Source organism: Alosa pseudoharengus, unplaced genomic scaffold, assembly GCF_046254945.1.
Source record: "Alosa pseudoharengus isolate Yale_2024_CS ecotype anadromous, Long Island Sound unplaced genomic scaffold, YU_APseudo_1.1 YU_APseudo_1.1_scf_16, whole genome shotgun sequence".
Classification (NCBI taxonomy): Eukaryota; Metazoa; Chordata; class Actinopteri; order Clupeiformes; family Clupeidae; genus Alosa; species Alosa pseudoharengus.
The window spans coordinates 38,840,308-38,862,755 of NW_027468630.1; the positions used below are offsets into that span (position 1 = coordinate 38,840,308).

Here is a 22,448-nt window from a genome sequence, read left to right on the forward strand (position 1 = left end):
TTAGAAGTGTCCTTTTCGGAGGACACTTCTAAGTGTCCTTTTCGGAACTGATCGGTTTAGTCTGATTGGTAGTAAACGTATAGTGTCCTGGTCTAAATCTCAAGATCTGCCATCAGGAATGAAATGAGACGAGGGGCATGTAGACTCACTACATCTCAGCAGCCCAAAAGAGGCCGGTAAACATAATGGAGGGTCAATCAGAGTGCTGTGACATGAACCCCTTGCGAAGTATAGCGAGGCAAGCGGCAAGTATGCAAGAGTGGATCCTCGTTGTGCTTGCTCAGCGGCGGACATTCGTGTCAATCATCCCTAAGGGCTCCTCCCGAACTTTGTTTAGAAAACATCATTTATAATCCAACTCTATCGTGTGTTTCTCTAAAGCATGTTCATAATCCAGTTTTGAGATCCTAGCATGGCATCCAATTCATTGCATCCCAATTTGTTCAACAAAGAAACACATTTTCTGCCTTTACTTTGTTCATGGCAATGCAGTAAAAAGTTGTTGTAGAGAATCATTGAGTGCATACACCATAGGCACACACAGGCTAACACGCAAACTCGGGTCAAGTCAGGTCAGATTAGTTCGTGTCACAGATATGGAGTGCAGAAAATAAAAAAAATGCCATTTATTTCTGTAAGGCACACACCACATATGTCTGTAAATTGCTCAGCCCCAGAGAATCCCTCCACCATGGCAGTGATATTGCCAGATTCAGGACAGATTCCAGCTTGCAGTGGTGAAATACATGTCAAAATATAAGAATTTTTATACTACGCTTTTTGTATTTTTATTATTTAAAAATCTAAATTAAATCAATGCAAGTATTAATACATGGAATTTACACTTACAATGACCAGGATAAATCCTTCTAACTAAAGGTAGTGAAAATATCCTTAAAACAGTCTAGGGTTCTAAGGGTTAATAAATAAATACCCTTTCATGTGTAGAAAGACCTCAACATGATTTTAACTACTTTATACACCGTTGATACATCTGGCACATGGAGTAATGAGAAATCCAAAATTGCTAGTGTAAATAAATTTGACCTGAATTTGCCTACAAAATGAAACATGAATTTTTAACCTGACTATCCAATGTTCAGATTTCTGTATTTGAAATGTATGCACATTGGTATCTATTTAAATAGAAAATGCCTCATTTACATATTTAATCATAACAATTTTAGAAAACTGGTAATACGAAAAAAGTATATTTTTTTCCTCCAAGTACATAATCAACCGACTATCATTTTTTAACTCCATTCATAAAGGCCTAGCCTGGATTTTCCCACGCTGCCTTACACGCCTTTCACCTCAACAAAGGAACCAATCACAGAACAGAGGGGGCAGCAAGACGATGACGACACACCGAAGCCCTTATGAGGTACGTACAGAAGCATTTGATAGACATTCGTAGCGCCCAATAAACGGCTCTGGGCATTCGTACACCACGTTTCAAATACGAGAAAATGAATGTGTAGTTCCCAAACCACATCTCAATGAGATGCTTTATTAGCCAGGCTAATAAAGGCCCATGTTATTATTTAAATTAGCAGGCTTTACATGCAAAATTATGCATGGTGTCAGGATCCGGCCCAGGATCATTAGGTCCTGGCCATGTATTCCTTGTTTTCTGTAGTGAATGTATTTCTTGTCTGTTTTGCCTTGCCTTATATCTCCCTATGTCACTTCCTGTTGTGCTTTGATTTACTTCCTGTGTCCTGTACCATGTGTTCCTTTGTTTTACCCTTGTCATGTGCTTTTGCTCATTGACCATACCCCTCACCTGAGCCTTGTTCCCTGATTATTGCCTTGTTCCTTTCCACCTGTGTCTTGTTAGTCCTGTTTGGTTCTGTGTAGTTAAACCCTGTCTCTTCTTGTGTTCTTTGCTGGATTATTTTGAGTCTTTCAGTCACGTCATGTAAGTCCTTGTCAAGTCCGTATCTCCAGTGTACTCTGTGTCAAGCTTTGTTTTTGTGATCTTCGACTGTTTTTGGATTTTGTGTTGCCTTTTGGAATTTAATCTGTTTTTGAAGTTTCGAAATCTTCTGAGTGTTGGACTGTTTTTGCCCTGCCTTTTGTGGAGTTTGTTCCTGCCCTGTCAGAGTTTCCTTTTTTTTGAACTGCCCTTTTGAAGCTAAGTTTTGACATTAAAGTCTTTTCCCTTCAATTCCCGATTTGGTGTCTGCTATTGGGTCCAATCCTGCGTGCCGGTCCTCAGACCGTCACACATGGTAAAAAAAAATAAAACTATTCATCAGCACCTAGACACCAGACATAATTTCACTGCATTTCTTACTTCCAGTAACTATATGCATGTGACAATAAACTTCCTTGTATCCTTGTATGTTTTGTGCCTAACCATTTTTTTTATAGAGATTTGTTTACTTCCAACCTGTGTCTTTGCCCTTGTTCAGTAAATGTTTAAATGTTCAGTAACCATTACAAGCAATGCCAATAAACTAAACAAAAAACAATAAACAAAATTCATGTGTTCTGTGTACTTTATAACATTTTAAGGGCAATGGAGCGATCACAACAGAATAAGCATAACAATTATTTTTATTCATGTTCATCTAAACGAGGCCATTGAAAGCCCTGATAGGTCTGGTCACCACTTTGGAATTGCTGTCTGATGGTTGAAACCACACAAGAGGGTAGAGGCTTCCTTATACTCCTGCCTAAAACCCCATAAGCCCAGCGTATAGCCTGCCTGTACACAGTGTACCGGTATTGCATAGGGATAAGTAGGAAAGATTGTTCAGTTTAAAACTCTGTAAGTAGGTTGGAGACGTCATTTTAAGCCTGTGTGTTATGCATGTTTATTGTGTATGCAACACATCTCCTCTCTCCTATAACTGTTGGTTCAAAGAACTAAGTGTAAAAAGATTGGTAAAGTAAACATAAACCATGAACATACTCGTGCGTGCTGGCTTGAAGGGGACCATGATCTTGCCTGAAGTGTGAGTATGCTATGTGTAGCACAAACGGATACAGGCAGCATGCCTCAAATCCAGGACGCTCCTCAGCTACCAAAACGCGCTCACCTCCCTACAACACAAGCTCTCCACCACAGTTTCCATGGGACGACACCGCCCACACAGACACCTGCCAATTTGCCAAACACAGCGACACAGACACGCTTATTACGCTCTCCCGGTAAGCGGTACCCTGACGGTGTCAATGACAATGTCAATCACGGGGAAAACTAGCACTATAATCACACTGAAGACACGACCAGCCTACTCGGCGTCGGCTACGTTTGCAAACAACATTTTCACCGGAGAAAGAGGTAGCCTGAAAGCTTAGAAATTAACTAGGGCTGTCAATCGATTAAAAAAATTAATCTAATTAATTACATACTCTGTGATTAATTAATCTAAATTAATCGCATATATAATTTTTGCTGTGAAAGTATTTTAAATATTTAAATTCAAATGAATCATTGAATAATCAGCATTAGTGATATTACAAGTTCAAAAACTCTTTTATTATTATTTTCACTGTTCAAGTAATTGCCATAATAATCTATGATATGACCTAATATGCTGAGGAAATAAATTCAAAAGTGCTTTGGGAAGAAGTTTATTTTTTCACATACAAGGCATTTAATTGCAGAGGACTTTATTTTCAACACTTTATTTTTTATCAACACCATCAGGCCGTTTTTTAAAAGTAAATGTTCCAATCAATGATCCAGGCAGCACGTTTTCTTCTCTCTCCTTCATTTTACAGTCTAATTTTTACTGACTAGAATGGCTCGGGGTCAAAGGTCATACGGAATCGATTAATCTGCACTATTTTTTTTTATTTTTTTTTTTCTCAAATTAATTAATCGAAATTAATCAGTTATTTTGACAGCCCTAAAATAAACACTAGGGGTTCACAGGTGGGTCCAGCTACATAGCTAGCATAATATGCCTTCTATTTCTAGATCTTCTAAGTTTAGGGTACTTATCTGAGCCAACGACATAATCACTGTCACTAGATATAAAGAAAACGTTGACTTTCACTCGACAGTAAAAAAAGTTGTTATTGTAGGCCTACCCACTGCTATTCATATACTAGCTCCAGCGCTCGTTGCTGCGCTAGCAACTCACCAGGACACTTCACCAACTCTCCAGTGATTAAGCTGTAAAAAATAGCTTCCACCACGTCTACCTCATATGACGTCATCGCCGAATTGCGTAAAAAATAACCGTTACTAACCAAAAACTACAAAAACTAGACTTTAACACCATTTTGGAGACATATCTAACTTTATATACATATCTTGAGTGCTTAATGTACCCATTAATTGAAAGTGTTGTTTAACCTGCACCACAGGCTTTAAATTTGCCACTAGAAGTTCACTCTTGAGTAAAGTGGGCCCAATTTAGAATAGGTAAATAGATGAAAGGATACTTTGTTCATCATCAGCTTTTTATGGTTATATGAGATTAAACATTAACAATAAAAAGGTCACAATGTGTGACACTTTTTAGTCCGTTAGTCCGTGAAAATGATGAATGTGTGTGGTACATTACCACAATATCCTCCCATGACCCAGAGGACATAGTAGAGCTGTTGACATTCCAGTAAGTGCAAAGGCACTCCAAACGACCCAGCTGCAGAGAAAGGGAAAGTTTTGGTAAATGAAGTGGGAAAAAAATGTAAATGTCATTTGTTTGACCAATAATGTTACCTTATAAAATATCTTGGAGGCTTCATCAAGGATGCACATATTCCAATTCTCATCCGTGGTCTGTAATATATAAGAGCATAATGATGTGCCTAAAAGCAGGTACATAACCATTTAAAAAGTTTACCCATAATGTGTATGCTCAAGCATCAGCAAAGCAACACAAAAAACAAACAAACGGTTGCATGGACACAAATACTTGTGTTTGCATCTTCACCTGCAAACTAAGCTCTGCAAGGGTTACACCAATTGAGAGGGGCTTCTGTGGATTTGATACCTATAATAAAAAAGCAAAGTTGTGGACATTACATATCGCACTGTATTGTAACTTAATTTATAGTGACTTCACACTACTGCTACTACTGCTACTACTACTAGTAACAATAATAATAATAATAATAATAATAATAATAATACATTTGGTTTAATAGCACTTTGCAAGTAATGAGCACAAATTGCTTTACCACGATATGTGAAATGAAGGAAAAGAAATGGGTGAAAAAGCAATTGTAAAAATGTGTACAAACAAGAAAGTGGTAGTAGGGGTAGTAGTAGTAGTAATAATAGTAGTAGTAGGGGTAGTAGTAGTAGTAATAATAGCAAATACAACATAGATTCAAAGAATGAACCCCTCACTTATTAAGAAATTCTATTTTGTAAAAATGATTTAAGATTTAAAAGCTGAGACTGGCACAGCAGATTTAATGTTGGGTTGGAGACCGTTCCAGATTCCTACAACTTACATTATCTTCATATCTTATATGGATGCTGGTGACTTTCACTTGCAAGTTTTTGATGACCTGTGTGGCAAGCTTCTCTACAAATGAGTCTTTTTTCTCTTCTTGAGGATTCTCTGAAATGAAATAACCAGTTCAATCAAGTGGTTGTAAATATTTTGAATGCACCATTGGTATTTATGGATCACATGGCAATACATAAATATGGTTTCCAATGTATCTGCTCATTAAAACACTGTAGCTACTAAGGCTAAATGAGGATTTCATACTTCATACTACCACACACACGTAGACTTTTGAGTATGGTTACCATTTCTTAATACATTGAAAGGTTGGGACCCAGAAATTATATCTAAAAACTTCAAGGATCACAACCTGGGTGTACAACCTGGTCAACAATTACTGGAAACCTACATAGAGGGTCCACAGCACTCCTAATGCTGCTTTTTACATGTAGAAGTCACCCAATCACAGTAGCACGGCCAATTTCTACTGTTGAAATCTGTATATCTCTGTGGTAGTCTATGCTAGAAACAAACTGATGTCTTCATTGTGCACGTAATCAGAATATTTCCTATTAATTCAGAGATCCAGACAGCAAGCATTTTTTTGAGACAATGCAAGTATTTTCATCTACTCGCTCATGTGCGACCTGCATTATTATTTTATTTCATGTTGAAAAACAATAAGGGAACACGTCTGACAGTGTAGGCCAATGTTTGTGAGAGGGGGAGGGTTCAGGAGTGATTAGTTAACTGCACAGGTCACGTCATCCAGGACCTACAGCAACAAATTCCTGAGGTTGAGGAGGAAAAATCAGGCGAAGCGTCAGATTCAGAAGGTGATGTGGCGAAAAAGGCAAGAAAACAAATAAAAAAATGTTTCCGTCAGCAATGGCTGAGGGAGTTTATATGACTTAGATATTACAAAAACACCAACACCCCGAACTGTATCCTCAGCTCTAGATGTGATTGAGAGATTTACTCTCTTAATAACGGTCAAATGCAACATTATGAAATCGCTGCCCTCTGGCTTTGAATGAATGGAACGGTCACGTCTCATGATGATGACTCTTCTCCAATCATATATTAATGCATAGTTCAACTGGACCTAACTCTTGTATAAAACAGCACATCATTTCTGTATCTATTGCCACAACATTTATCAGTAACACAATTAAAATGTGGGGGGAAGAAAATACTTGCGTTGCCAGTCAATTTAAAGTGAGTACCCCTATAATTTATGCTTGCACCCCTAAAATTGTCAGTCAGGGGCTACAGTGTTCCAAGTAAAAAAAAAAGTAATCGTAATCTGTGCCATTCCTTTCACTTCTATGAAAATACAACCTTTTATCCGATAAACTCATATTTGAACTAGTTTCACTTACCAGATAACAATTCCAGATAACATCGTAAGTATTTCACTCAAGGTGAAAGTAGCTATCCAATGTGATGGTAATTTTGATACTACAGATAACTGAAGACCCAGTCAAGCATTTACATTGATGCGCACCAAGGGAAAGACACATAAGGTCTTCACATAAAGATCTACCAGCTGCTCCGACTAAACAAAGAAATAGTTTGTGTTTTTAGTATCTTTCTAGGTTGATGGGAGATGGTATTGGTCATCCCATTTTTTGTGAACCACATTGAATTAGACCATGAAGTTTGTCTGAAAACATTTCTTGCTAAAGTTTGGATTTTGTTTTATGTAACCTTTGTGGCCTCTGTCTGGCACTTACCTATGATGAGCTGCACTACTTGTGGTTGATTTTAGAGCTGTACCGATGCTACAAATTGTGTGCCCTGTAGCACCACTGCTTTGAGCAAAACAAAACAAATTACAGCCCTGGAAGTAGATAGACAGATGGATGGATGTAGATATATGGAGATGTGGATGCATGTACATACACAGACAGATAAATAGTTGGATGTAGATAGATGGATAGATGTGGGTAAATGAGTGGATGATAGATGGATACATGAATGAATAGATGGATGCATAGTTAGATGGAGAGATGGATGGATAGATACGGATAGATATATCGATGGATGCGTATATAAATATTAATACTGAATGCAGAAAGGCTGATAGATAAATGGTTGGATGTAAGTAGATGGATGAATGTGGGTAGATTAATTGATGATAGATACATGGATGGATGGATGTATATGGATGTAGTGTGATGTCACGAGAGGCTGCGTTCTGGAGGGCCGCTACATTCCCCTGATGGCTGCAGTCAAGGACAGCTTTGGCTCCATCTGCTGGTGGAGTTGGAAACTCCACCCCTCAAACACACGATATCCCAACACACCTGAGACCGATCAGGGCCTGATGAGCTGAAGGGCTTTTTAAGGCCCAGAGACACAGTTGGTGTCAGAGTGGGGTTTGGGAGACAAGCTCAAGTTGTGCTCTCAGAGGAGCTACAGACGGTCGAAGTGGCACTTTCCACGTGAAGTACTGGAAGACTGGAATACTTACCTGAAGACTGGAATACTTACCGCCGGATTGGCCACGGGCTGCGGTGCTGTCTAAAGTAAGGCTGAAGACTTTTTTCGGGACTATGATTTCACGTTTGAAGAGACATTGTTTAAGTTTTGACGGTTGAAAGATCAACCTTATCCTTAGTTACCTTTTTGAACTTGGCATACCTTTTTGTTAATTCCCAAGAACTTTATTAAAAACCTTCGTTGTACTCTAAATTTGTGTCCTTGCACTGCTGAACTGTCCCGCCGAGAGCCGTGTAGCCTCTCATGATATCACATATGGTGGAGAATGCAGGCATAGTTCAAACGCTAATAGTGCATGTCAGAGGAGGACACTGAACATTTGATATCCCAATTTTCTAAATTGGCCGTAGACCTCCCACAAAACAAAATGGAGGCCATTTTGAAAGCCCTGGTGGCTGGCCAGCAAGCCCAGACGCAAGCGAACGTGGCTCTCTTGGAGGAGCAAAAGAGAGCCAACCTCCTGAAGACAGAGGAACTGCAATTGCAGAGACAGTTGGCCGTTCGTAATGTCCGCCCAATAAGGGCGAGTGATTTTATATCCAAGATTGGGGCCACAGATGACGTTGAGGCGTACCTGCACGCCTTTGAAGCTACAGCCACTAGGGAAGCGTGGCCCAAGGTACAGTGGGTTGGACTGTTAGCCCCCTTTCTGTCGGGGGAATCGCTGAATGCTGTCCGGGACCTGGCCTCTGACAGGGCGACTGACTACGATGCACTGAAGGCGGAGATCCTCAGCAGAAGTGGGCTCACCAAGTTTGGCATGGCCCAGCGGTTCCACAGCTGAACCTTTCAACCAGACCAGCCTCCTCGTGCACAGATGCACGAACTTGTCCGGATCACGCGGAAATGGCTGGAACTGGAGAAGAGTATGGCAGCTGCACTAGTGGAGGCCGTTGTTGTGGACAAATACTTACGGGCCCTGCCTTATGAGGCGAAACGGCTCATTAGTCAACAGGCCTTGACGTAGATGGCGCCCAAGAACGACCCCCCACCTGCCCGGTGACGGTGAATCACCATGATGTGGAAGCTCTGCTAGATTCCGGTAGCCGGGTCACCCTGGTGCATAAGGATCTGGTGGATTCATCGTGTCTGAACCCAGGGAAAGTCCTCCCGGTTTCCTGTGTCCATGGAGACACCAGAGACTACCCCACCACTGAACTCGCAATGACCACCACCAGGGGAACCATCCTCACGACAGCGGGTGTGGTTGATTCCCTACCCGTTCCTGTCCTAATTGGACGAGACTGCCCAGCCTTTCACCCACTGTGGAGGGAGACTCGGGAGAGGCTGACCCGAGTACCTCGGAAGCGGAGAGGTAAGACGTATCCTGAGAATACGCAAATACAACCCTCAGAACCACTCACTCCAGCCTGTGCTCTTGCAGGGATGGCAGGTGCCCAGGCTGATTCAGAGACTGGTCCAGACACAGAGGAAGAGAACATGGTCCCAGGAAGTGCTCCAATCTCCAGCGAGGAAGACGTCCAAGGCAAAAATGGTGAGTTGCATTAACAGCTCCTCGTACCACCGTACTCAAACTAGCACACACCCACCCGCTAGGGGCCCACCTAGGGGTGGAGAAGACGAAAGAAAGGATCTTGCGACGCTTCTTTTGGCCAGGGGTGCACAAAGAGATGGAGAACTACTGTCGTGGTTGCCCTGAGTGTCAGCGGGTGGCGCCAAAGCCCACATATAGAAACCCGCTCATTCCCTTGCCCATTATCGAGACCCCGTTTGAGAGGATTGGACTGGACATCGTTGGGCCCTTACCGAAGAGTTCCAGGGGACATCAGTATATTCTGGTCATCTTGGACTATGCAACCCGATATCCTGAGTACATCCCGCTGAGGAAGGCTACGTCCAAACAGATCGCCAAGGAGTTGTTCCTTCTGTCAACTAGTCTGGGGCTCCCGAAGGAGATATTGACAGACCAAGGGAGTCCATTCATGTCCAAGGTTATGAAAGAACTCTGTGCTCTGCTGAAAATCAAACAGCTGAGAACGTCGGTCTACCACCCCCAGACAGACGGGCTCGTCGAACGTTTTAACAAAACCCTAAAATCCATGCTGCGGAAGGCGATCGGGGAAGATGGGCGCAACTGGGATCAGCTGCTACCATACCTACTGTTTGCGGTGAGAGAGGTACCTCAGTCGTCTACTGGTTTTTCACCCTTTGAGCTCTTGCTGTCTTACAGACCCCGAGGACTGCTGGACATCGCCAAGGAGGCCTGGGAGGAGCAACCGTGCCGACAGCGGACCCTGATCGAGCATGTCGGGGCCATGAGAAAGAGAATGAAGGCTGTCTATCCCATGATGCGTGAACACATGGAGACTGCTCAACGGCAACAGCAAGCCTCCTACAATAGATCTGCTCAACCCAGAGAGTTTAAGCCCGGGGACCGAGTGCTGGTCCTGGTGCCAACCGTGGAGTGCAAATTCCTGGCAACCTGGCAGGGGCCATATGAGGTCATTGAACGGGTGGGAGAGGTAAACTACAAGGTGAGGCAACCTGATAAAAGAAAGCCTGAGCAGATTTATCATGTTAACCTTTTAAAGAAGTGGCACGCCAGGGAGGCGTTGTTCAGTTGTCTACCCCCCACAGAGACCAAGGAACCAGGGAGAGAAGAGGTTCAGGTGGGTCCAAGCCTGTCCCCACATCAACGGCAGATGGCCCTGGAGTTGGTGGATCGCAACCGAGATGTCTTCTCCTCCCTACCTGGGCACACGGAGGTGGTCCAACACGAGATCCGCACCATGCCTGGCAAAACGGTAAACCAGCGCCCTTACCGCGTGCCGGAGGCTCGTAAAGTGGTGATTCATGAGGAGGTAAGGAAGATGCTGGAGCTGGGGGTGATCGAAGAGTCCCAAAGTGCCTGGGCAAGTCCCATTGTACTGGTTCCCAAACCAGACGGGTCGGTACGATTTTGTAATGACTATCGGAAATTAAATGAAGTGTCTGAGTTTGATGCATACCCCATGCCTCGTGTGGATGACTTGATAGACTCCTTGGGGCATGCTCGCTTCCTAACCACCCTTGACCTCACCAAAGGCTACTGGCAGGTGCCCCTGACCCCGGTGTCGAAGGAGAAGACGGCCTTTGCCACACCAGGGGGGCTCTACCAGTATACCCGGCTCCCGTTTGGTCTCCACGGAGCGCCTGCCACGTTCCAGTGTTTGATGGATCGCGTCCTCGCACCCCACAAGAGGTACGCAGCAGCATATTTGGACGATGTAGTCATACAAAGTCCCGATTGGGCCAGCCACTTACCCCGAGTACAGGCTGTGTACTCGGGGAAGCAGGGCTCACGGCAAACCCAAAGAAGTGTAGGCTGGCCTTCAGCGAGACGAACTACCTGGGGTACACCATTGGGCGGGGGTTGGTCAAGCCTCAGGAAGCCAAGTTGCGGGCCACGGCCCATCACCAAAAAACAGGTGAGGTCATTTTTGGGCCTAGCCGGCTACTACAGACGGTTTATTACGGATTTTGCTACCATTGCTGCACCTCTAACAGAGCTGACAACCAAACGCCACTCACAAATGGTGAGGTGGAATCCCGAGGCGGAGGCAGCCTTCGTCGACCTGAAGCAAGTCCTGTGTTCCAGTCCGATCCTGGTGGCGCCGGACTTCAAGAAGGACTTCATTGTCCAGGCGGACGCTTCGGAGGTGGGTCTGGGTGCTGTACTCGCCCAGGCACATGACGGTGAGGAACATCCCGAAGAACTATTCCACTGTGGAAAAGGAATGCCTCGCTGTAACCTGGGCCCTGGAATCCCTGCGGTTCTACCTCCTGGGACGACGGTTTACGGTGGTGTCTGATCATGCCCCTCTACAGTGGATGGCCAGGAACCGGGAGACTAACAGTAGGGTTACCAGATGGTTTTTGAGCTTGCAAGCGTTTAGCTTTTCTGTTGTTCACAGAGCTGGCAAGCGCCACGGCAATGCGGATGCCCTTTCCCGGCGCGACGCCTTCTTCGCCTCCTTCACCCCGACAAGGACGTCGGTCTCGAGGGGGGGGATGTGTGATGTCACGAGAGGCTGCGTTCTGGAGGGCCGCTACGTTCCCCTGAGATGGCTGCAGTCACGGACAGCTTTGGCTCCATCTGCTGGTGGAGTTGGAAACTCCACCCCTCAAACACACGATATCCCAACACACCTGAGACCGATCAGGGCCTGATGAGCTGAAGGGCTTTTTAAGGCCCAGAGACACAGTTGGTGTCAGAGTGGGGTTTGGGAGACAAGCTCAAGTTGTGCTCTCAGAGGAGCTACAGACGGTCGAAGTGGCACTTTCCACGTGAAGTACTGGAAGACTGGAATACTTACCTGAAGACTGGAATACTTACCTGAAGACTGGAATACTTACCGCCGGATTGGCCACGGGCTGCGGTGCTGTCTAAAGTAAGGCTGAAGACTTGTGTACTCGGGGAAGCAGGGCTCACGGCAAACCCAAAGAAGTGTAGGCTGGCCTTCAGCGAGACGAACTACCTGGGGTACACCATTGGGCGGGGGTTGGTCAAGCCTCAGGAAGCCAAGTTGCGGGCCACGGCCCATCACCAAAAAACAGGTGAGGTCATTTTTGGGCCTAGCCGGCTACTACAGACGGTTTATTACGGATTTTGCTACCATTGCTGCACCTCTAACAGAGCTGACAACCAAACGCCACTCACAAATGGTGAGGTGGAATCCCGAGGCGGAGGCAGCCTTCGTCGACCTGAAGCAAGTCCTGTGTTCCAGTCCGATCCTGGTGGCGCCGGACTTCAAGAAGGACTTCATTGTCCAGGCGGACGCTTCGGAGGTGGGTCTGGGTGCTGTACTCGCCCAGGCACATGACGGTGAGGAACATCCCGAAGAACTATTCCACTGTGGAAAAGGAATGCCTCGCTGTAACCTGGGCCCTGGAATCCCTGCGGTTCTACCTCCTGGGACGACGGTTTACGGTGGTGTCTGATCATGCCCCTCTACAGTGGATGGCCAGGAACCGGGAGACTAACAGTAGGGTTACCAGATGGTTTTTGAGCTTGCAAGCGTTTAGCTTTTCTGTTGTTCACAGAGCTGGCAAGCGCCACGGCAATGCGGATGCCCTTTCCCGGCGCGACGCCTTCTTCGCCTCCTTCACCCCGACAAGGACGTCGGTCTCGAGGGGGGGGATGTGTGATGTCACGAGAGGCTGCGTTCTGGAGGGCCGCTACGTTCCCCTGAGATGGCTGCAGTCACGGACAGCTTTGGCTCCATCTGCTGGTGGAGTTGGAAACTCCACCCCTCAAACACACGATATCCCAACACACCTGAGACCGATCAGGGCCTGATGAGCTGAAGGGCTTTTTAAGGCCCAGAGACACAGTTGGTGTCAGAGTGGGGTTTGGGAGACAAGCTCAAGTTGTGCTCTCAGAGGAGCTACAGACGGTCGAAGTGGCACTTTCCACGTGAAGTACTGGAAGACTGGAATACTTACCTGAAGACTGGAATACTTACCTGAAGACTGGAATACTTACCGCCGGATTGGCCACGGGCTGCGGTGCTGTCTAAAGTAAGGCTGAAGACTTGTTTTCAAGAAGAGATTTACCTGAGGGAATCGGGACTATGATTTCACGTTTGAAGAGACATTGAGTTTTGACGGTTGAAAGATCAACCTTATCCTTAGTTACCTTTTTGAACTTGGCATACCTTTTTGTTAATTCCCAAGAACTTTATTAAAAACCTTCGTTGTACTCTAAATTTGTGTCCTTGCACTGCTGAACTGTCCCGCCGAGAGCCGTGTAGCCTCTCATGATATCACAGTAGTTATATTGAAGAGATGGATGAAGAAAGATGTAGTTATATATGAAGAAGACGCGCTGTATGGCACAAAACTAAAACACCAGCCACTAATGCAGCTGTCCTACTGTATCATTTCCTTCATGGGAGTGAGATGTCTGAACTCTTAACATGTACCCGTCCTACTACATGCCCAATGGACCAAATTTCAACCAACCTCCTCCAAGTCATATCTCCTACCATCTCACCAGCAATCACACATGTGATTAATGCTTCACTGGCTTCCAGTACATTTTTAACTGCATTCAAACTAGTTTAGATAACACCGCAGCATGAAAAACTTTATATTGCTCCCAAGTGGAGAAATATCGTCTGGACTCTACGAAAGGGAGGTTTCTTAACAATTCACAAAATTCCCTTCATAGAATGACGTCCTAGATCCAAATCAGTCTGGCTCTATCCCTCTATCTTCAAGAAGCTTATTAAGACTCAACTTTTCAGAGTGCCTCCTCTCCTAACACTCCTAACAACTCAACACACCTAACTTTCACTTCCCTTCTTCCATTCTTTTACATTTACCTCCTTCCTCTTCTACCACTATCTCCTTCAACTACACTTGACTTGTCTTCAACGTCTGCAATCTCATCCTCTGGTAGTATGTATTGTTGTAGTTTTAATTGTTATCTAAGGTCTCCTATGCAATCTAGCTTTAAATGTTACTCCTCATGGTTGTATGCTGCTTTGGATAAATAAGTGTCTGCTAAATTAATTAATGCAAATGAATACATGTAAACAGATGACAGATGTATGTGTCTTGACACATAGATGAGTTGATGGATAAATGGAATAATGTAAATAGATGGAACGATTGATGGATGTAAGGGGCCTTCCATCAATATAACTAGTTGAATGGAGAGGTACACAGAGAAAGGGGGCCTTAGAAGTGGAGAAGCTGTCAGTAGAAAACAGGTGGAAGTGAGCTTGAGCTACTCAACTAACTACATATCCACTTTTAGTTAATAGTGTGCTTGCTGAAGCATACATGCTTATTGGGAACTTTCTGCAGCATTCTGAGGAGCCATATAATAATAATATTATATTATATAATCTCGTTCATCCCAATAATATCAGGTTGAGTTCTCTTAATAAAGGCCTGCTCAACTTACTGACTAGCGGACAAACTGAGGTGCGTTCAAATTTGGCAAACAGTGGCGAACGTTCGTGGTGAACATGTTCTCTTTGTACAGTTACATTTGAACGATTTGGTGTTAACATTCCATTGTAAAGGTAATTGCATTGTTGCCTTCGTCAAACTCACGTCCAGTTCCACTGTATGTTCGCGGAGAACTACCTCCTGTTTGCAATTGTTCGCCCAAAACTCGAAAACTGAAGGCTAACAGAAAACTGTTTGCAAACGTTCGCCATTGTTTGCGAATTTTAATGGACGCCTGATTAACTAATTAACTGTTTCTGTCTTCCAATGTATCTACTTTCTAACTAGTATATAAATAATTCTCCACTTTGTCGGTCACTGTCTAAGTGCACTGAGTGCACTTATTTGTTTATCATATACTTTAGAAATGAAATAGCTTATAAAACTTTAAAACTTGCCTGGCATGCACTTTGCTTTGCATGCACTATTTCCTTTCCTTTAGGTTAGGGTTTGGGCAATGTCCCCTTAATTGGCATTTGACAATGTGTGCAGTAAAACATTGCGATGATGGACGATGATATCGTCAGTGGGGGTGGGGGGCTAGTAAACACTAATTAAAAAAAAAAACTAATCTAAAATATGATATAGGCTATGGCCTGATGAAAGTGCACTGCTAAGACACATACTGACCAGGCTACCGAAGTTGTGTGGAAGATCTGCTCCAGTGAAATCCTCGTAAAAGATGGATAGACAGCCAATCTGAACACTTGCTTGTGCACCAAACAGCAGAATATTCCACATTGCCAGCCTTTGCTGGGCCTTGCAAAAAAGCTACTTAGGACTACTATTGCGGTCACTCATCTAAAATCTTCAGTAGTCTGTACCAACCTCATACGCCACACATCCCATGTTATTAGGCTACCGTCCATTCTGACTGTGAGGGCAGCAGAAAGTGAAAGTAAGGAGCTGCCATTGCACAGTCGAGCAGGGCGAAGTAAACAACTTTTACAAATAACGAATCCCAATAACACTAGGCTGCTGTCTGGGGCTTTTGCCAAATGCACGAAATACAAGTCTAGTCGAAATATAAGTCCTTTATTTTAAGTAAGTTAAAGCAGTGTTTCCCAAAGACTGGGTCGCAGGAGATTTTATTTGGGTCATCAACACAATTTATGTTGTCTAATAGGCCAAACTTATACCATTTAGCCAGGAAAGCTATAAGTTTTCTATTAGGATATAGTTTGTTTACCACGGTCATGGCCCTCTGTGCAATTTTGCATTTAGAATAGCTCTGAAACTGGGGGGCGAACACGTTGCACAGGGGACAGCCTGGACATCTCACTCGCAAAATGAAACATTTCTGTGGGGCGCCTACCATGGACCTCGCAGTTGCAAAATGCAAAGGACATGAATCAGCCTATTTGCACGAACATTAACGGACACCAGCTCTTCAACTTGACCGATTAAAATCTAGTCAACTAAAGCAGACATCCGTATACTGGACATGGCTATTGAATTTGCGTCATAGGCTGTAGATAGTTTCAATTGTAGATGCACTCTTTAAAGATAATAGTAACCTCCTCACATTCCTTATTATTTCGGAAAGAAAGTTTGGGAAACACTGAGTTAAAGTACCATACATATGCATCGGTTCTAGGCTCAATTTCATTTCCAGGGAAAGGTTTTTTTATGTTTTAGCCTATGTTACAGCAGGAATTAGTGCCTGGCATGTGAGGGCGTGGTATCACAATGGTTGCTTCCCAAATTTGAGTGTAAAGAGTGTAAAATATTGGGTTACTCATCTACAGACCAATAGCCTTTTCTTTATTGTGGGCTAAGCTAGAGGAAAAACATGGAAACAGAATGTTCTATAAAAATGACCAACAACAGTTTAAGTATTTCGTTTTAAGTACTTCAAGTCTTTATTTCAGATGACTTGCATAACAGGCATCATCTGAAAGGCATCATCTGAAAGCATGTTTTTCACTGTGTCAGCAGATCTGATAATTTCTAGTGTGAACTATCACTGAGATATGTATTCAGATTATAATGCTAAGTGAGTGATCGGGAACTCCCATGAGTTCAAAGCACTATTTTTACAGTAGGGATACACATCCTGAAGATTTTTGTTGACCGGGTTATGAACCCAGGTGACCCTTGTGAACATTCAAGTTTTCATTTTATGTATAACAACCTTTTACACGATCCTATCTCATTACAAAAAGTAGGGTTTTGCCCCCTGGGTATATATAACTATTCAGTTAAACAATGGAAAAAGTTTATTGTCCCATCCAAAAATATCACTCATACACAATAGGCACAGAACCATGGCCCCCAGTTCACGAACACACACATTGATAACATACAAGCTGACATACCTGTCTTTTGTTTGGTGTGTTTAGATTTCCTAAAGTTTCTTTTATATTTTTTATGCTTTTGTCCTTTCGCATGCAGAACACACATGAGAGAAGAGGGTAGAGTTAGTGGATATAAATAGACACAGACGGATAACACAGACAACTCTGAAGATGAAGGCTAGAAATGGGAGGCCAGATCACAGAAAGAACGACTGAAGATAAAGGAGATGAGAAAAGGAAATGCAAAAATTTTCTACCACATATTGCAAGAAAATGTAGGAGCATCTGGACTAAGCAAATGGTGTTCATACTGTATGCCTGCAGACACAATACAATGTATTACGAACAATATGTAGCCTATTTCCTATCAGTTGTGTCAATGTTCAGTGTGTGTGTGCATGTGCGTGTGATCAGAGTTTAACAAGGTAAATGATAACTATTTCATTTGGCTCATGTGTAACTTGTGGCGTGTTGAACCGCACAGCTCAGCCCTGCACACGCCCAGACTCGAACCGGTGAACAGCAGCACCACATGGGCTCAGGATTGCTTTGGCAAACCTTTGTCAAGCACTACAATACAAAACTACATCCGCAAATGCCAATTCAAACTTTACTGTGCCAAAAGGAATCTTATCTTATCTTATCTTATCTTATCTTAACCCTTTAGGCGCCAGGTTTAAAAAAAAACATCATTTGATTTTTACATCAAAATTTCAAAAGGCCATGGCTTGAAAGTGGTCAGAGATAAAGTCCTACTGTAAATGTGAAAATCATTGAGTATGAACAAAAGTTCATGAAGGGGGTAAATTTACACATCTAATTTGCATATTATGACGTCACTGGATGACAACCACCTTGAATTATGCACATTTCAGTAAATACTGGATGTTGAACATATATTTGAGCAGTTTTGCTTACTTTTTTATCATTTCACCCACATAACACCTGAACAGGAAAGCAGTCACATGTAAACCAACAATAGTAAACTATTACTATAACCACAAACCTTATTCTACTATACAATAAAGTAGCCTGGTCAAATCAGTTCCTATCGCGGGTGACTTTGTAGTTCTTCAGAGCCCTATTTTTACTGCTTTACTACCCCTGCTGTCTTTACTACGTCCATTACGGACACTATCATCACCTTCACCACTGGCACCTTCAGCTACGTTGGGCAGAGGGTCGACATAAGTGTGGTATGCTTAGTGAACACTGTCGGAAAGACGCAAAGACGCACCTCCATTCACAGACGCAACGTGACTAGACGATCGCTCATATTCTCCAAAAGGCAGATATTCTCCTTCAGAATCAGACTAGGTAAATAACAGACCCAAGACTTCATCACATGTTAACTTTTTCTTCAACATTTGGTGTATTTCTGCTTCAATTTGTGCAAAACTATGGCCTGCATTGCTTCCATGTTGTTCCAAATGCACGTCTTCTTATGTGTTTCTCGTGTGTAATCGCATGTAATACCACGTCCATTACGGACACTATCATCACTATTACCACTTGCACCTACAGCTATGTTGGGCAGAGGGTAGAAATAAGCATGGTATGCTTAGTGAACACTGTCGCAAAGACGCCAAAATGCAACTCCATTCACAGACGCTTCGTGACTATCACTGCCAATAGACGATCGATCATATCCTCCAAAATGCAGATTTTATCCTTTAGAATCCGAATAGATGAATAAAAGACCCGAGACTTCATCACACGTTTGGTGTATACATTTGGTGTATTTCTGCTTCAATTTGTCCAAAACTATGGCCCGCATCTAGGGATGTAACGATTACCGGTGTAATGGTAAACCGCGATAAAAATGTTGACGATAATAATTACCGTTTTCATTTCAAACATCATGATTATCATTGTTGATTACCGTGGTGTGGAAACCGTGTGTTTAATCCTTCCCAGCTTCATCCGAGCCTGCTTTTGACATATAGTAGGCCTGGTACAATGGAACAAAACTGGTACCCTACTGATTCTGTTGTCTAATTGATGGTTTTAACTACGATTCAGATTAGGCTACACCTGATTTTAAAAGGCGGAACTTTTTCACCGCAAAATGTGCACTGTATCATGTAGCCACTCTGCGTCTTTTTATGTTCACGTCCACATTAAATCCATTCCACTCACGTTATCAGGAGAATACAGTAGCCTAAAGTTTTATTTTGAACACTCACTTTGGTCTCACTCATTGCATCCAAATAACAGAAATAGCAAACTCCAAGTTATGGTAGGGTAAGTTAAGCTATAAGCACATAGCCAATTAAACATGAAGAAAAAAGTGAACGGGACACTTTTTGAAACTATTTCAGCTTGTGTAGGCCTATCAGTGCTTTTTGAACATATTGAACACACTTTTAGAAATACCGTGATTATACCGAAAACCTTGATAATTTTGGTCACTATAACCGTGAGGTTAAATTTTCATATCGTTACATCCCTACCCGCATCGCTTCCGCGTTATGGAGGGAATGCACGCCTTCTTCGTGTGTTTCTCTCGTGTTTCTCCCATGCTTCCTGAACATTTAGAAAAAAAAGGTTGAGCTTGAATCGAAGCTCTGGGTGTCTGCCAACTAGTGGTGGAAAGTACAAATGAGATGTCACCGTACATGGATCTATTGTCTGTTTTAATCAGTGACGTTTGTCGCAATTTTGCGACTTTGGCGGGTATAGGGTTAACTGTGTCCAGAAGTGTTGTTGAATTTTCTGGGCTCGGATGGCCCATGACACAGTGGAAATGTGTATTATGGTCAAATCAGTATTTCAAGTATTTTTTGGAAAAAATTTATGCTGGGTGCTCCGGACCTGAAAAGGACCTTCCAGACTGTTACCTGCAACAGAAACCAGGGTCTGTCATGGTCTAGGGTTGTGTCAGTGCCATTGGCAAGGGTAACTTTTGTGAAGGCATCATTAATGGTGAGGAGTACATACAGATATTAGAGCAATATATGCTGCCATCAAGACGACGCCTCTTCCAGGGAAGGCCATGTATATTTCAACAAGACAATGCAAAACAGCACATATTACAAGGGCATGACTGCGACAAGGTCCGGGTGCTATCCCCAACAGAAAATGGGTGACATTGTGAAGGCCTCATACTGATGCACGCCTGAAGACATGTTTACAGGAAGAATGGGACGAAATTCCACCTGAAACATTCCATCACCTGGTGTCTTCTGTCCCTAAACGTCTTTTGAGTGTTGTGAAAAGAAATGACACATGTTAAAAAGTTGTAAATGCTTCATTGTCGCAACTTTTTTAAAATATCTTGCAAGACTCAAACTGCATATGTGTTTATTTTGAAAAGACAATAAAATCAATGTGGGAAATCACCAAACAAAGGGTTATTCTATTGTTTTCAGTGTAAAAATGATTAACAAATCAGGTCCGTACGATTTGTTCATTTATTTTTCCATTTAAAACCAACAATCCAAAAACAGAAATGCACTTATTTGTTCTATATCCATTTCTAAAATCAAAGTGAAAAACAATGATAACGAGTCGTTTTTTTCATTTTCTGATTTTTTACTCAAAACGAAAATGGACAAATCGGATCTCACGTTCCGGTCCGTGTACTTTTGCGTTCATTCATTATTCTGTTTTGGAAGTGAAATGGAAAATGGAAAAACAAGTGGTATATGACTTTTTGAAGTTGTACAGTATAGTCACTTGCTAAACAAAAATTATCCCGTATTTTCACCTAAGGGATTAGGCTACAAAGACAATGTTGACCTAATGGATAATGTGAAATGCAAAATGCAATAAAGAAAAATAAATGACATTCGTTCCGTTTGCGTCGCATAGCCTATGTACGGAGCCCGGGAGGTGACATGAAAAAAAAAAAACCAAAGGTAAAAAAAAAAAACGGAGAAAAGGTATGTACTGGGGACAAACACTGACTAGGTTTGCGAGATCTTGAGGTTGGTTTTGCGAGATCTTGCGTTTGTTTTGCGAGATCGAGTTTCTTTTGCGAGATCTTGACTTTCTTTTGCGAGATCTCGAGTTTCTTTTGCGAGATATTGACTTTCTTTTGCGAGATCTCGAGTTTCTTTTGCGAGATCTTGACTTTCTTTTGCGAGATCTCGCAAATCCATCAATGCATATGAGAACCACTAGAAATTTTCTGGAGAGCTTTATATTAGCCACTGAAATTAGGTTGCAGTTCCTTATTTTGCCATCTGCGTTGATCTGAGGTTGCGTTCCACACTGACTGACAAGCCAACCTAGTGAGGGTGCGATTTGTGAAAACATCTGAGGGGGGATGTGTCATCGCTCCTACACATCACTCCATCCTAAGCCTCGATTTCAATTGTCAATTTGATTTTAGAGGCTCTAAAAATATGAAGTTTTGTTTAGTTTTCTTTAACTTATTTAGCTGGATTCTCCAGTGAAGTGAACAAGCCGCTTTCTGCAATGAGTCAAGACCAGAAGTTAACGTTACCACACATGCACACGCACAACATACACGCACGACCACGACAGCCATATGGCCTAGGCATACGCAATTCAGATCAATTAGTTAAAATAATATAGATATTAGTTGGCAATTAGTTAAGATAATATAGTTAAGCCAAGAACCATAGGCCTACCTTCTTTGCGTTCTCTCCCTCCTTTTTTGTATTTTCTATCCTCTGTTTATGTTCTTTTTTCTGGCTACCAAATTTGTTTACAGACATTTTTCTACTAGTTTAACCTACCAAGAACAGAATCTCTTGATCTCACGTCTTGATACTCGCAGTCAGATGGCTTAACATAGCCTACTACTCCCCACGGGGGGAGGGGGAACTTTTTAAAAATAAATCGTTATCAGCCAATAGGGAAACTGCCAGAAACAAAAAGCAACAACGCTTTAAGCTGGTAAGTGAGACACAGAATGCACTTAATGCAGAATCACCACAGAAAGCGTTTATTTGATGATTTCATGTTTCTCCTGGTAGCCTGTGCTCACCTGTGCCGCGTGCGTATACCTCGGCCATATGGCTGTCGCGGTCGTGGGCGCGCGTGCATGTTGCTCCCTGGCCCAGAATAACGTAGAACCGGCCCTGTCTAAAATCAAAAGACTATATCACTGTGCGTGTGTGGTAACGTTAACTTCTGGTCTTGACTCACTGCAGGATGCAGCGGCTTGTTCACTGCACTGGAGAATCCAGCTAAACAAGTTAAAGAAAAGGAAACATACAACATAGGAGCCTCTAAAATCAAATTGACTATTGAAATTGAGGCTTAGGATGGAGTGATGTGTAGGAGCGATAAC

General features: G+C 42.9%; 1 protein-coding gene across 3 annotated transcripts in view; it reads right to left on the reverse strand.

Annotated features, from left to right (window-relative positions):
- The window catches only part of vps13c (vacuolar protein sorting 13 homolog C), a 511,929-nt gene that overhangs the window by 399,383 nt on the left and 90,098 nt on the right, over positions 1-22,448 (reverse strand). For 2 of the 3 annotated variants that reach the window (XM_076287955.1, XM_076287957.1), the window contains exons 6-10: positions 17,207-17,269; positions 5,425-5,534; positions 4,899-4,958; positions 4,685-4,744; positions 4,527-4,607 (exon numbers count right to left, since the gene is read on the reverse strand). In XM_076287955.1, the coding sequence (XP_076144070.1) occupies positions 4,527-4,607; positions 4,685-4,744; positions 4,899-4,958; positions 5,425-5,534; positions 17,207-17,269 (374 nt within the window). The remainder of the gene's footprint in view (positions 1-4,526; positions 4,608-4,684; positions 4,745-4,898; positions 4,959-5,424; positions 5,535-17,206; positions 17,270-22,448) is intronic. The other variant, XM_076287956.1, reaches the window with a different exon arrangement.